Source organism: Mastigoproctus giganteus, chromosome 1 (assembly GCF_048544385.1).
Source record: "Mastigoproctus giganteus isolate SK-2022 chromosome 1, ASM4854438v1, whole genome shotgun sequence".
Taxonomy (NCBI): domain Eukaryota; kingdom Metazoa; phylum Arthropoda; class Arachnida; order Uropygi; family Thelyphonidae; genus Mastigoproctus; species Mastigoproctus giganteus.
This window is the reverse complement of record NC_143575.1, coordinates 188,113,428-188,129,050: the sequence shown is the minus strand read 5'-3', so window position 1 is coordinate 188,129,050 and position 15,623 is coordinate 188,113,428. Positions and strand designations below refer to the sequence as shown.

The 15,623-nt window shown below is 38.6% G+C and overlaps 1 protein-coding gene across 1 annotated transcript in view; it reads right to left on the bottom strand.

Moving 5' to 3' along the window:
* Window positions 1–15,623, bottom strand: part of S2P (membrane-bound transcription factor site-2 protease) — a 168,744-nt gene that overhangs the window by 111,114 nt on the left and 42,007 nt on the right. Inside the window, exon 4 of the mRNA XM_090390136.1 lies at window positions 4,277–4,549. Within this exon, the coding sequence (XP_090246262.1) occupies window positions 4,277–4,549 (273 nt within the window). The remainder of the gene's footprint in view (window positions 1–4,276; window positions 4,550–15,623) is intronic.

The window sequence follows — 15,623 nt, the reverse complement described above, 5'->3', positions numbered from 1 at the left end:
ATTCACTTCTCGTTGGTGACCCCTGTTACGTCACTTTGGTGGCAATGAACGTGTACACTGGTTCTTTTAAAGACGCCTGGTCAGTGTGAAGAGGAAAAGACCAAACCCTCCAGCACTTTATTAAATACGACAACACAACGAAATAAATGGCCCTCAGTCCCCAGCAGCTTCTATTCTATCTCTTACAGCGGCAAGAGGATCAGAGTGGAAGCAGAGGGTGCAAAGAATCTCTGGTACAACCAAGCTGCCACGCACAGAAAATGAACTTGGCCTGTTACAATGTAAGATTGCTCATCGGTGAAGATAGGATATTAGAGCTAGAAAATGAATTAGAAAATGTTAATTGGAATATCATCAGCTGGGCTGAAATAAGAAGAAGAAATGAATCACTTACCAGTTTTTCACTGTTTCCTTTGTACACCACAGGGAACAGTGAAAAGAGTGAAGGTGGAGTTCATAAAGATATTAAAAACATTTTGAAATGTAAAAGTACATCACCAACAGTATCAAGACTACAACTCATTATTTCTAAGAGGTACAAACTAAAGGTTATAATGATATATGTACCAACATCGAGCCATGATGATGAGGAGGTTGAAGAAATGTACACTGAAATTGAGAGACTTTTAGACGAACAGAAAACTCATTACACCATTTACTCATTACATTACAATTACTCATTACACATATGGGAGACTTCAATGCTAAGGTCAGAAAGAAACAAAACAGCACAGAAATGGAAATTAAGAGGAAATTTTGGAATTAGTGAAAGAAATGAGAGGTGAAAGACCTGTGGAATTCGCAAAATCTCAAGGAATGTCAGTAATGAACATTTTTTCAAGAAAAATATTGGAATGACTGAAAACTATCTTATTTGTAAGTTTCTTTTTTTCCTCTTAATTTCTTCAAGGTTTAACAATTTCTCAATTTTGTCATCGGAAAAGACCTTTACTAGATCTTGAAAGCACATCTAAATAATTCACTTTTACGCAGCATAAATTACTTTGTGACTTCTACACTGGAAAAAAGAAAAAAAAAAAAAAAAACATTGCCTGCTATTACCAACTGAATATAAATATCAATAAACAACCACTTAGTTTTTCAGATCATTTGATGGTAGTAGTGTAACAAGAGATTTTATAATCAGAAATGCAGACAGTCACATTAGTTTTCACATTGAACTTGAGGACATGAAAAAAAAAAACCACTTAACATTAACTATTGGATATAAACATTGATTTTATTTTTCAGATTGTTTATACGAAGCATAAATAAATGGCAGTACACTGGGAACACAAATTTCATAATCGGAAATGCTGATGTTTTTAGCACCACAACATTCAATGGAAAGAGGAGAAAAAAGAAAAAAAAACAACTTCACATGTGCTTAATAACTGAATATAAACACCAATAAAGAGATGGTGGTACAATAATTGTGCCAATACAGCTGGGAAATAAATTCCATAATCAGAAACCCTGATGGGTATGCTGGAGGTGACATTGGATGACAAAGGGTTAAATGTATACAGCTTTCATTAATAATTACTCTACAATTTGGTAACTAAAACACAATTAGTTTCAATCTTTTTTGATCATTCCTCATATACAGGGGCTGATACAAAACCAGTACCTCAATTTGTTTCCTACTCGTGTTATGTTACACACAAAATTTAATAGTATGAACCAGATCTATAAGGCTCAATACGTTCTACATTGATATCAATATTTGTAAAAGAATGAGAGAAGTTTACCTAAATATGATACGTAGAACACTTCTGTATGATGCTCTCCAGAAATTAAAACAAAAACAATTTAAAAAAAAAAATCAAAAATCTTATATTATAGTAAGAAATAATTAACAATAAAAAAATCAAATGAATACAATTAAAAATCAATTTTAATGAAATTAAAAATTAAGTTGTTGTTGTTATTTGGTTTTTAGGAGCATTAGCAACTAAGGCCATATTGCTCTGGGGATATGCAGTGGTCATTCCCTGACCTTTCTGCATTCTCCGTATTTGGTGGTCACGGGCTCGAACCCCGGTCTAATCAAGAAGTATGTGCTACGCACTGTCACTCCTGCCCACCTGGCTACAGAGGCGCCTTAAAAATTAAGTAAAAAATTAATTTAATGAAGGGAAAGAGTTTTGCATTTGATTTTTTTATTGTTAATTATTTCTTACTGTAATGTAAGATTTTCGATTTTTTTAAAAATTGTTTTCGTTTTAATTTCTGAAGAGTATCATACGGAAGTGTTCTACGCATCATATTCAGGTAAACTTCTCTTATTCTTTTACAGTTACATACAAAATGTAATGGTGTGAGGTGAAAATTTAAAAATCGCAGCTCAAGTTTCAACACTGCATGCAGGTGGCAGGGCTGTGGCAGTCTGTGAAAATGGAGGGTGACCATGATAAAACAACTGAGATTCACCAATATTTGAAAAATGTTTATGGGGAGATGACAGTCAATGTGAGTGTAGTGGATTAGGCATGTCAGTGATGGTGACAGCTATTTGAAGAAAATGTCAAGGTTTGGCAGTTGTCACACTACAGAAACAGCAGAAAATGAGGAGAGAGTGGAAAAAGAGATTTGTGAAGATCGATTTTTAAGACCATTATTAATAAAGTATAACAGCAACTGCTTTCTTACTGGAAGTAAGCAGATCAATGAGATATAGCAGGTAAGCAAAGCAGTGAATGTGAAGACTTCCAATGAGGAATCCTCATAAGACGCCAGATTAACAACCTGTACAATTTACAGAAAAACTGCAGCATTCTAAATTAACAGCAGCCAATGTAATTACCAAATGGAAATATCATGGTGCTACTACAGTTGGGAAACATTCTGGTTGGCTGCTAAAATTTACAGAAAGAAACCAGAAGCCACTCAGAAGAGCAGTACAGTACACAGACTCCCATCAGTCTGTTTGTTATTTGGTTTTAGGAGCATTAGCAACTAAGGCCATACTGTCCGGGATATGCGGTAGTCATTCCCTGACCTTTCCGCATCCTCCGTATTTGGTTGTGACGGGCTCGAACCCTGGTCTAATCAAGAAGCGTGTGCTACGCACTGCTGCTCCTTCCCACCTGGCTACAGAGGCGCCTTTCCATCAGTCCTCATCACCCAGGAGTTCAGGGTGGCCAATAGGCCACCCTGAACTCCTGGGTGACGAGGTGCTTAATTACTTATCCACCATTGCGCCCATTGTCACCCTGCACTTTGTAATTATATATAGTCAATCAGTTATGGAACTAGCTCAAGATAAAATGAAGAAAAGTAAAGTTATGCAAAGTAAATGTAAAATATAAACGTTGGACTAGCGTTAGAAGTGCTCAGACTTTTCAGTGTTTTGCAAAGTTTAACTATCTGCAATGTCCCTAGAAAAATTGATATTTTATATGGGACATGTCAATCAAGTTTAACACAAGATTTGAGAATGTGACACATTTCAGCCAAGTTTGTGCCTCTCATTCTCAGTGATGACCACAGAGAGCAGCAAATTCTTCTATGTTAGGATCGTCATTAATGTGCTGCTGATCCACACTTTTTTCTTCAATTATTTACTGGTGATGAACTGTGAGGGCACAGCTCTTACCTGGAAACAATGGACCAGTCCTCCCAATAGAAGACTCCATCTCCTCCAAGGTCCCAAAAAACAAAATAATCTTAATCGGATATGAAAAGGATGCTCATTGTATTTTTTACTCACAGTTATGAATTTGACCTGTATGATCAAACAGCGAACTAGGAATACTACACACAGCATCATGAAATTGCTGCTCTACAGCAATTGCAGGATGCTGTTTAGAGAAAATGACTGGAAAAGTGGGCTTCAGGAATGCAAAACAGGAACTATTAGCAATTCGAATAGAAGCCTATCAGAAATGCTTCCAGAAGTTGCAGAAGACCAGAATCTGTGTATACAGCATAAACACAGAGATTACTTCAAAGGAGATCTATATGAATAGTTGGTAAGCTTCATCATTCAAAAATATTAGTTCAGTCTCTGAACTTTTCACACCTCATAAGTGTCAAAACAACAAATTTTTGAAAATAAAAAATATGGACAAAAAACTATTATAACTAAAAAAAGGGATCAAAAACAGAGTTAAATTGGGGAAATGAGCAGGCATGCTATTTGTCTTAGGGTGATAAATATCAAAACCTATCATTTCCCATTAGCTAAGATTTTAAAAATTCTTATATTAGGTTAAATTGCTCTTAATATCTTAAATAATCAAGTTTAAAAATATGCAGCATTTTGAATACTTACTACAGGTATTAGAGATTGTGAGTCTAACTGAGATGAATGATAGAGGAAGAGGAAATTTTTTGCTGTCACCACTAAAAGCCACAGTGCTGGTATAACAAATATGCATGCCACTCCAGCACCTAGTGCAAACCATTTCCTTAAAAGCCGTGGTTTGTATGAACCCCATTTCTGTATGCTTCTGTTCCAGCGAGAAGTATACCACTGAATTTGAAATGGCTTCACAGAGAGCCCACTTCTCTCCAGAAGAACAAGGTAAGGGTACAGCATACAAGACTATAAATAAAAAAGTAAAATCCTTTATAAATACAAAGTTTTGTTTTGTTTGATTCAAGTAAAAAAGCACTCAAAGGTTATTATTAACAGCAGTTCTTTACTGCTGTTGGAAAATACAAATTTTTTTTTTTATTTTTCTAACAGTAAAGAATTATATTTACTTTGTATAATCTGTCATAAAAAGGCCAATAAATTTATTGCTATTTCAAAGAAAGAGATGTGTTAACAGGCTTCAACCAATTTTAAAGAATAAAACATTTTAATTAAAAGGATGTTTTACACCTATACTTTATACATGGATAAATTCATCCTATGGCAGTGATCTATCATGTTGTAATATTATCAATAAGCTGCCTAGTTACACCATGAATAAACAACACTTCAGAGTGAGAGATACACTATTTCTTTCCATATTTTTTAAAAGAAAAATGAGTGCAATAGTTTTATTTACATTGCTTCTTCAACTTCATCCTCAGAAACATAATGGAAGTATTCCTTGGTCCAAAAACAAATACTTCTTTTAGCAATTTATCCTATAATGACAATGTGTAATGCCGAAAAGTATTCTTTATTCTGCTGAAAAGTATTCTTTGTACTGCTGAAAAGTATTCTTTGTTCTTTAGAAACCACAAAATAAAAAAAATAATAAATAATAATAAAATAAAATATCATGCATGGTTTTTTCCCATTTTTGTCTGATTTTTCCGTTTCATAATTCTTAGCACTTCATATTTACATATTCCATCAATTTTTTAATTCCATTTCAATTAACCAGTTAATGGTATTTTTTTTTTATCCTTCAGTACAATTTTTTTTTTTTTTCCTAAACAGAGATAGAAAAAAATGGATAATTACAGCATCCATTGCTTTGTTTTAACATTGCAACTAAGCACGACCTATTCTTTCTTATAAAAATATTTTATGTATACTTTGAAACAAAGTCTAAAAGCCAGAAACCACTCAATCCTTAATCCTTCCAAAATTTTTTTGGAAGGATTAAGTACATACCTGGTGCTCAAAAGTTAAGGAACAAATATTTTAAAACATAAATAAAAATATTAAATATTCATCATTTATTAATGGAACAAAATCTGCCTTTGTAAACAAAGTTGCACCCACCTTGCTACAACATGCACATTTGGTAAACAGATAAAAACAGCATATTTTTGGAATATTTGTATTTTATGTTTCACATTCATACTATTGATTTCAACATGGTGTAAATTTTGAAAATATCATAAAGACATTGTTTGGATGATTCTTTGAGGTGCAGAACAATAAATAGGATATTTTGTCTGATTGAGGTGTAAAATTACATGTAAAAAATTACATCCAACATAATAGCAGGGTTTCCCCACATAAAAGCTCAAAAATACTGTGTTATGCGAGGTTTGCTGCAATTCTCTAACTGTGCTATATAAATTCCATGTTGTGCGAGGATTGTCGCAATTTATCAATTGTGTTACAGCGAAATCATGTTGTAGAAGTACCATGTTATATGTTATATGGGGGGTTGCCTGTAATGTAATTCAGAATACAAGGATTAATTGGCAATACAGTCCCCAGACTGTTTCTCTGTATAGTACTGTATGGGCCGATAATACACTCCTACTCTCATTTTTGTTTTCCCAGTGTTTATGTCACCCGAAACTGACTCAACATTGCACTGGCCACTCATGTCGACTGGATGGGCCATCACACCCCATGTATTTTATTTTTCCGTGAGGACCCCACAACAAAGCTTGAAATTCCTGACACCATGCTTTCCAAGCTACTGCATGTTCCAATAGAAGCAGTACAAGAATCACTTGCACCTCTTCCTGCTGCTATAATTAATCTATTAGTCTTTGTATCCTCACCCCCAAGCTAGCAGTTTTCTGACCTACCTAACACTTCCTCGACAGCATGAACAAATATTCTTGCACTCCTTCTATTTAAGTCTATCCCATCTCTGCTTTTACAGAGATGGGATACACAAGCACAGCAGAGACCATGCTGAGAAAAATTCTACCCCATGAGCTTTTGTATGCACAGTCACTCAGGCAAAACTGATTGACAAGGCTCTCAACATGTGTTCTCCCCCCGCCCCATCATGTTCTGAAATTGCAGATGCTTTCAAATCTAATACTAATTTGTTACTTTTTCCCACAATTTCCCCGTATATTTGTTATGTAAGCATCTTGTTAACATCTCGAAAGTTTTACAGGAAAGAGTTTTCACACTTGGGAGTACAACTTGGACTCGAGGTTCAAGTTTATAAGTGCCAGGACAAGGAATTTTGAACTCGTGGGAAACGCTCAGTTTTTCGGAAATTTTTACTGTCTTTTTTGATTAATTAACATATTAAATTATGTTTTCCAAATAGTTTAAACAGTCTTAGTCACGTTTGTTAGTCTGATTTTAAATTTAAGTAGTGATTTTGTAGGTTACTACTTACTATTTGTACTGATATTGTATCAGTGTTTTGGCAGGAATATCGTAGCATGTAACAAGCAGTGCAGTGGAATAATTGAAATAAATAAGTAGATCAAAGTTTCTAATCACTTGATGGGCATATATCTTTTTGTGTTCGGCTAGGGAATTCTACTTTTTATTAAGGACATAACTAGTTTGACACTGTGATTGTAGCAGTATAGAGTAACATACACTGTGCTGCCACTTTATTAGGTACACTCCTGCTGTGCACACAAATGGTTTGTCCCACAACGTTGCAAGACCACAGTTGTGGATATAAATACCGCAGAACAACCTTTCTAGTATCAGTGAAATGTACAAACTGTAGCAAGAATGGGGAAAACGAGTGATTTAACGGACTTTGAACGTGGCATGGTAGTAGATGCAAGATGTGCTGGACAAAGTATTTCTGAAATGCCAGTTCTCCTGAACTTTTCATGCACCACAGTTTCAAGAGTGTATCAAGAATGGTGCAACGAACAGAAAACATTCTCTCAACGGCACTCCTGTGGAAGAAAATCGCTTGTTGATGAGAGAGGTCACAGAAGGATGGCTAGAATTGAGCAAGCAAACAGATGGGCCACAATGTCGCACATCACATCAGAATACAACCTTGGTGCGAAGAACAAAATATCACAAAGGATCACTAGTCGCACTTTCTCGTGAATGGGCTATAACAGCCAATGGCCACATCGTGTACCTTTGTTAACAATGAAGAACAAGAGAGTACGCCTCCTGTGGGCATAGCAACACAAGCACTAGATTATCAAAGATTGGAAAACAGTTCTTTGGGCTGACGAGTCGAAGTTCCTGGTGCATCGTGTTGATGGAAGGCTCAGAATTTGGCAAAAACAACATGAATCCATGGACCCGTCATGTCTGAAGACTACTGTGCAAGGTGGTGGGGGCAGTGTTATGGTGTGGGGAAAGTTTTCTTGGCACAAGTTGGGTTCATTGATACTCAGACTCAAGTCGGAATGCCCACATCGTACCTAAACATCGTTGCTGAACTAGTGCACCTTTCATGTTGACAGTTTATCCTCAGTCAGATGGTTACTTCCAGCAGGATAATGCTATTTGTTATTTGGTTTTTAGGAGCATTAGCAACTAAGGCCATATTGCTCCGGGATATGCAGTGGTCATTCCCTGACCTTTCCGCATCCTCCGTATTTGGTGGTGACGGGCTCGAACCCCGGTCTAATCAAGAAGCGTGTGCTACGCACTGCTGCTCCTTCCCACCTGGCTAAGGAGGCGGCCCGCAGGATAATGCGCCAGTGCACAAAGTCCGAATCACTATGGAATGGTTCCAGGAAGATGACAATGACGTTTCTTTGCTGCAGTGGCCAGCTCAGTCCGCAGATCTCAATCCTATTGAACATCTTTGGGATGAGCTGGAAAGGGCTGTTCGCTGCAGGCCTACACCTCTGTCGAATCTCAAGGAACTGCGTGACACACTCATGTCTGCATGGTACTCCGTTCCTGCACAACGTTTTCAGCATCTTGTTCAATCCAATTGTAAACGAATTGAGGTTGTTTTGAAGGCTAAAGGAGGCTCAACACGCTACTAGGTAGGTGTACCTAATAAAGTGGCAGCACAGTGTATATCTGGAACTTGTAGCATAAGGTAAAACTTGATAGTGTATATGTATCACTGCATTTAAGAATCTACAGTGAAGGACAAAAAACTACATCACCTTAAAAAAAATAACATTTTTAGTGAAATGTATAAGATATTGTTTGATTACAGTCATTTTGTTTGTTACAAAGCAAAGGTATTGCATCAGCCTTTCTATAAATATGCCGTAAACTTATTTAGGCTATCAACTTCCACGACAAGGGATGGAAGTCTGTTCCACCAACCAACCACTCGCTGGCTAAAGGCAAATTTCCGCACGTCTATCCTACATCTGTCTTTCCTCAATTTGAATTTATGCCCTCTCAGGTGATTATTCTGAGCGAGAGGAAGAATCCCATCAGCATTGAGCATGCTCAAACCATTCAATGCTTTATACACCTCTATCAGATCACCTCGCTGGTGCCTAGTCTCCAGACACTGTAATTTGCAAAACTTAAGCCTTTCTTCGTAAGAGCACTCCTTTGTTCCATTCACTAATCTTGTTGCCCTTCTTTGTACTCATTCTAACAACTCTACATCCTTCCTAAAATGAGGCTTCCAGACACAGTACTCTAGGTGTGGCCTGACCATTGCCTTATATAACGGGATAATCACATCCATGTCCCTGCTAGCAAAATTCCTAAATATCGTTGACAAAACTCCATGACCTGCCCTGGCAGCCCGTCTGCACTGCTCAGCGAACTTCATATTTGACTGCACAATTACCCCCAGGTCTTTTTCACTTTCCACTTCCCTGAGTGTGGTACAATACGGTAGGTTTCTCTTCGGTTATTGCTACCCATATGCAGTACTTTACATTTGTCAATGTTAAACTTCAGTTGCCACTTCTCAGCCCATTTGCCCAACCTTATTTATTATTATTTCAATTAGCCATATGGTGCAAGGAAGCATGAGGCTCTTGCTGCACTAGCCAAAAAAAAAACTTCTGAGTTACTCTATGTGTGTGTGTGTGTGTGTGAGAGAGAGAGAGAGAGAGAGATTTGGTTTTTGATTTGGTAGTTGTTGGCGCATCGGCTTCTGTGGCCATATTGCACTTCCCAAGGTTTTTTGCAGTACTTTGATCCAAGCCCGAGGCGGGAATCGAACCCGCGACCTTTGGGTTGCTGGGCAGGTACTTTACCCACTCGGCTAGCCCGGTCGGCAGAGAGAGAGAGAGAGAGAGGTAGAAGGGAATCACCAAAAAAGAGAAGAATGATGATATCCAGCTCAGGACCCTGGGTGTGCCAAGCCCATACTCACCAGAACTTATCTAGATCCAGTTGGAGCAGCATACTGTCTTTACTGTCGTTAACAACCCTGCCAAACTTTGTATCATCTGCAAACTTGAACATTAAACCTGATATACTTTCATCAATATCACTGATAAATATACAAAACAACAATGGGCCCGACACAGAACCCTGGTGAACTCCACTAATAACATTTGTCTACGAAGGGCAGTGTCCATTGATTACCATTCTTTGTCGTCTCCCACTCAACCATCTCTTTATCCATTGTAGCAACTTACCCTTAATGCCATACCTCTTCAATTTGTAAGCAGTCTTCCATGTGCAACAGTATCAAAATCTTTCCTGAAATCCAAGTACAGGGTTGTTAAAATTATAAAGTATCCCTATGTAGAGGGCACTGGAGCAAGTTCTAAGGCTTGTACTAAAGAGAAATTTGGACAACAGGTACAATAAAGAATGCGCTCTCCATTATTTGAAAAAAAAAAAAAAAAAAAAATATTAATTACAAAATTTACATATCACTCTATGGCGCGTAACTATCTTAGTTATGATTATGCAAATAATGTAAGTTATTTGCATAATTGTAAGTTATTGCCACAGCACCACTACTCAGCTCTACTGTACTGTATAAAAGCAAAGCAGCCTCTTCAAAATCACAGTAGATGTTTGCCTGCACTACAGCCAGCATTGCCAACAACGTTGCAGGAAAACGTGCTATTAGTGAAGCTGTACTATCAGAACAGCAACAATGCAGCTGCGGCTATCAGAGAATTCCAATGTCAGAAGCACATATGACTGTTTGTGCTGTCCACAAAATGGTTGCGAAATTTGAAGCGACAGGACATCTTATTGTGTTCAACCAGGTAGAGGTCGAAAACGAGTGGACTCCTTTTGTGCTGAAGATTTGGCTATGGCTGTCGTGGATTTATGCCATATTCCACTGTAAGGCTAGTAATGCGTCAGGTGTTGCGGTACTATCCTTACAAGATGCACATGCTACAGCAGCTAAAGCATGGTGATGCGGATATTCGTTTCACATACGCACTTCAGTTTCTGGCACGAATGACAGTGGATATCACTTGGCCATGGAACATCCTTTGAAGTGATAAAGCCCACTTCTGCTTAAATCGACAAGTGAACATGTACAACTGTCACATTTGGGCAACAGAAAAACTCTCGAGTTATCCAAGAGGTCCCGTTGCATTCTCCAAAAATAACAGTGTGGTGTGGATTTAGGGCCGCATTCATGATTGGGCCATATTTTTTTTTGAACAGTTCCGTCACTGGACAGCAACATTATGTTGGCAAATTTCGCAATACTAGAGCTGCAACAATGTGGGTGCCAGGACTTCAGGATGCCATATTCATGCAAGATGGTGTGCCATCCCCACATCCACCGTTGTGTCCAAAGATTGCTAAGGCAACACTTTACAGACGAACAAGTCATCAGGCGCTGTTTCCAAACATCTTGGCCATCCCGATCACTGGACCTCAACCACACGTGACTTCTGGTTGTGGGTTTTATTGAAGAACCAGGTGTATAGGGAAGGATGTCAAACTCTGGAAGATCTGAAGGACAGCATTAGATGTCATGTGCTGGCTATTCCACTTGACATGTTACGTTCTGCTGTAGAAAATGCTGTTCTCAGAATGGAAACTGTTGTTGACCAAAATGGAGGACACACTGAACAATTCTAGAGCTGTTCAAGTGATTTGTATTGCCACAGCGCCATATAGTGACAAATTTTGTAACTATTTTTTTTTCCCCAATAAATGGTGAGCGCATTCTTTATTGTACCTGTTGTCCAAATTTCTCTTCAGTACGAAACTTAGAACTCGCTCGAGAGCCCTCTACATAGGGATACTTTAATTTTAACAACCCTGTATACGATATCAAAATTATTTTTGGCATTCAGTTCTTTTGTGACCAAATCATAGTATCCAATCAAATTGGTCAGACAAGACCTCCTCTTAACTTTTACTGCAGTCTTGTCTAGATGATCATGCAATGCTTCTTTAACCAGTGATTCCATTATTTTCCCCAGAAACACAAGCTAAACTAACAGGTCTGTAGTTACTTGTGTCACCTTTTGAGCCCCCTTTGTGAATTGGTGATACATTTGCACACTTCCAGTCCATGGGGACTTCATTGTTGTTGTTATTTGGTGTTTAGGAGCATTAGCAACTAAGGCCATATTGCTCTAGGGATATGCGGTGGTCATTCCCTGACCTTTCCCGCATCCTCCGTATTTGGTGGTCACAGGCTCGAACCCCGGTCTAATCAAGAAGCGTGTGCTATGCACTGCTGCTTGGGGACCTCCCTGAGTCCAAGGAAGCTCTCATAATTATGGCTAAGGGTTTGCTTACTTCCTTTGCTGCCTCCTTTAATATAACCGGATAGATCCCGTCCACCCCAGGTGCCTTTTTTATGTTTAACTTCAACAATTTCTCCTCCACTTTGCTCTCAGTTATTACAAAATCACTTAGCTCCCTTTTAGAGTTTTATAAAGTTCAGGCACTCCCCTCATTGAATAACTCCTCATGTGTGAATGTAGATGCAAAATACTCATTCAGTTTATCAGCTACCTTAGCATGATCATCAATAGTCAACCCATCTATGTTAAGTGGTCCTATCTGATTCATCCCTTTCCTTCTAGAGTTTACATAAGTAAAGAACTCTTTGCTATTTTTCTTTGCATCCTTGGCCAATTATTTCTCATAATCTGCCTTCGCCTGCCTAAATTCCTTTGTGACTTGATTACAGACTAGTTTATACCTGCCATAGGCTTCTGTGTCACCTGATACTTTATATGCATCCCATATAAAGTATCATACATTTTCCTTCTCTGCCACATGCATCATTAGTTCATCTGACATCCATTTAGGCCTAAAGCTTTCATTTCTTAGTTGAAATGAAAAGCCTAGTAGCCACCAAAATTAAGTCCCTGAAGGCTTACCATTTAGAATTCAACATTGGTAACATCATCAGTTGATCGCACTGTACAGAATTTAAAAACTGTCTGAGACCCCTGTAGTCACCTTTACAAAAGCAATAGCCCTTCTCTCTAAATAAATAAATATTCTGTTTATACTCCGGGAATAACACGCGGTCAGAGGAGTTCACATGACAGAGAAATACAAAAAACAGCACCGTATTTAGCAGTCACAGGCCTGAACCCTGGTCATTCAAGGCACATGTACTAATGCACCTGCACGTCTGACCACTCGGCTACAGTAGCCATAAAGAATATTAGTGGAACTGGAACCCAACATGATAATCTTAGAGGCAAGAGCCCTAACCACTGTGCTATTGAGATATTTTAGCCTTGATGGCAGTTACATCTTTAAGTAATTCCCACATCAGTACATTCTGATCACTGTCACCTAGTGGCTCCTCCATCTGCAAATACTTAATGCACGAATAATCACTGCTGATAATCAGATCAAGAGTATTACTCCTTCTGGTTGCCTCTCGAACATGTTGCTGTAGAAAACAATCATCCAATAAATCCACAAAAGTCTTGCTAGTGTACGAGTGAAAAACCAACCCACAAGTTCCAGTCAATATCTGGAAAGTTAAAATCCCCCATTATTAGACATTCTGATTTACTGGCCCACTATTTCTCTGCACAACTGCTCATCATACTCATCAGATTCATTAGGCCTATAACATACACCTACTCTCATTTTTCCTTTCCCAGTGCTTATGTCACACCAAACAGACTCAACACTGCATTCTTCACCAACAGCAATTGGATGCACTTCCTTAGATTTTATGTGTTTCTTAACTAACAGCAAAACCCCCTCCTTCCTGTCCTGTCTATGCTTTCCGTACACATTGTACTCTCCAAATTACAATTCTGCACTGCTTATGTCTATGTGACACCACGTCTCTGATATCCCAACAATATCTGCCTTTGATGTCTTGACTAGCACTTTAAGCTCATCAAATGTATTAACTATACTCATAGCATTGGTGTACATGCAAGTATACATGCACCTGTTTCTACACTTAGTTACTCTAACACAGTCCATGTATTTACTTGTTCCACAATGACTCCCAGCAGTCATGGAAATCTCCATTGACTTGCTTTCCAGGCTGCTGCTCATTCTAATAGAAGCAGTGCAAGAATCAGTTTGTCTTTGCCTGCGGCCACTGTTAACCTTTTAGTCTATATTACCCCCCAAGCTGGCAGTTTTCTGACCCACCTAACGGTGCCTCGATAGCACCAGCAAATATTCTTGCACCCTTTCTATTCAAGTGTACCCCATCCCTTTTTGAAATAGCAGTCTCTCCTGTCAACAAGCACAGTCCAGGCTGAAAAAAATTCTACCCCTTGAGTCTTGCACAATCTCTCCAGGGCCGAATTGATCGACACGGCTCTCATCATATACTCCCTCCTATCGTGTCTGGGCAGAATCCAACCCTAACAAGCGATTTTTTTTCAACATTGACCTGTACTTGTTGATGTAGTAGCAGTAGTAGTGCCATGTGATGCAAGAAAGCAAATGTATAAGCTTATGCAGCATCAGCCAAAAAAAAAAAAAAAAAATCACACCATTCCCTCCAAATGCCTGTCTAGTTTCTTAAATTTATTCAACCTATCAACTTCCACAACGACAGATGGAAGTTTGTTCCAGCAATTAACCACCGGCTGACTAAAGGCAAATTTCCGCACATCCAATCTACATCTGTCTTTTCTAAATTTGAATTTATGCCCCCTTAGGTTCGTTATCTGAACAAGTGGAAGGATCCCATCAGAATTTAGCGTGCTGAACCCATTCAAGGCCTTATACACCTCAATCAGATCACCTTGCAGGTGCCTAGTCTCCAGCCACTGCAATTTGCAGAACTTAAGCCTCTCTTGATAAGAGGATCCCTTCATTCCCCTCACTAATCTTGTTGCCCTTCTCTGTACATGCTCAAGTAAATCTACATCCTTCCTAAAATGAGGCCTCCAGACCTGTACGCAGTACTCAAGGCGTGGCCTGACCATTGCCTTATACAGAGGGATAGTCACCTCCTTTTCCCTGCTAGCAAAATTCCTATATATCATTGACAAAACCCCATGACCTGCCCTGGCAGCCTGTCTGCATTGCTCAGAAAACTTCATATCTGCCTGCACAATTACTCCCAGGTCTTTTTCATTTTCTACCACCTTAAGTGTAGTACCACACAGTTAGTACGTTTCTCTGGGGTTACTTCTACCCATATGCAGTACTTAGCATTTGTCAAGGTTAAACTTCAGTTGCCACTTCTTAGCACATCTGCCCAAATTATCTAGATCCTGTTGCAGTAGCACACTGCCATTACTGTCATTAACAACCCTGCCAACCTTTGTATCATCTGCAAACTTCGACACTAAGCCTGATATTCCTTCATAAATATCATTGATAAATATACAAAACAACAGTGGACCCAACACCGAACCCTGTGGGACTCCACTAATAACATTAGTCCAAGAAGAGCAGCACCCATTGATTACTACCCTCTCTCTTCTCCCACTTAACCATCCTTTTATCCATTGTAGCAACTTACCCTTAATACCATTCTGCTCCAATTTGTACAATAGTCTTCCTTGCGCAACAGTGTCAAAAGCTTTCCTGAAATCCAAATATATGATATCAAAATTATTTTTTGCATCTAGTTCCTTTGTAACCACATCATAATATCCTATCAAATTTGTCAGACAAGACTTTCCCTTAACAAACCCATGCTGTGTCTGAATTATTGCTGCAGTCTTGTCTAGATGAT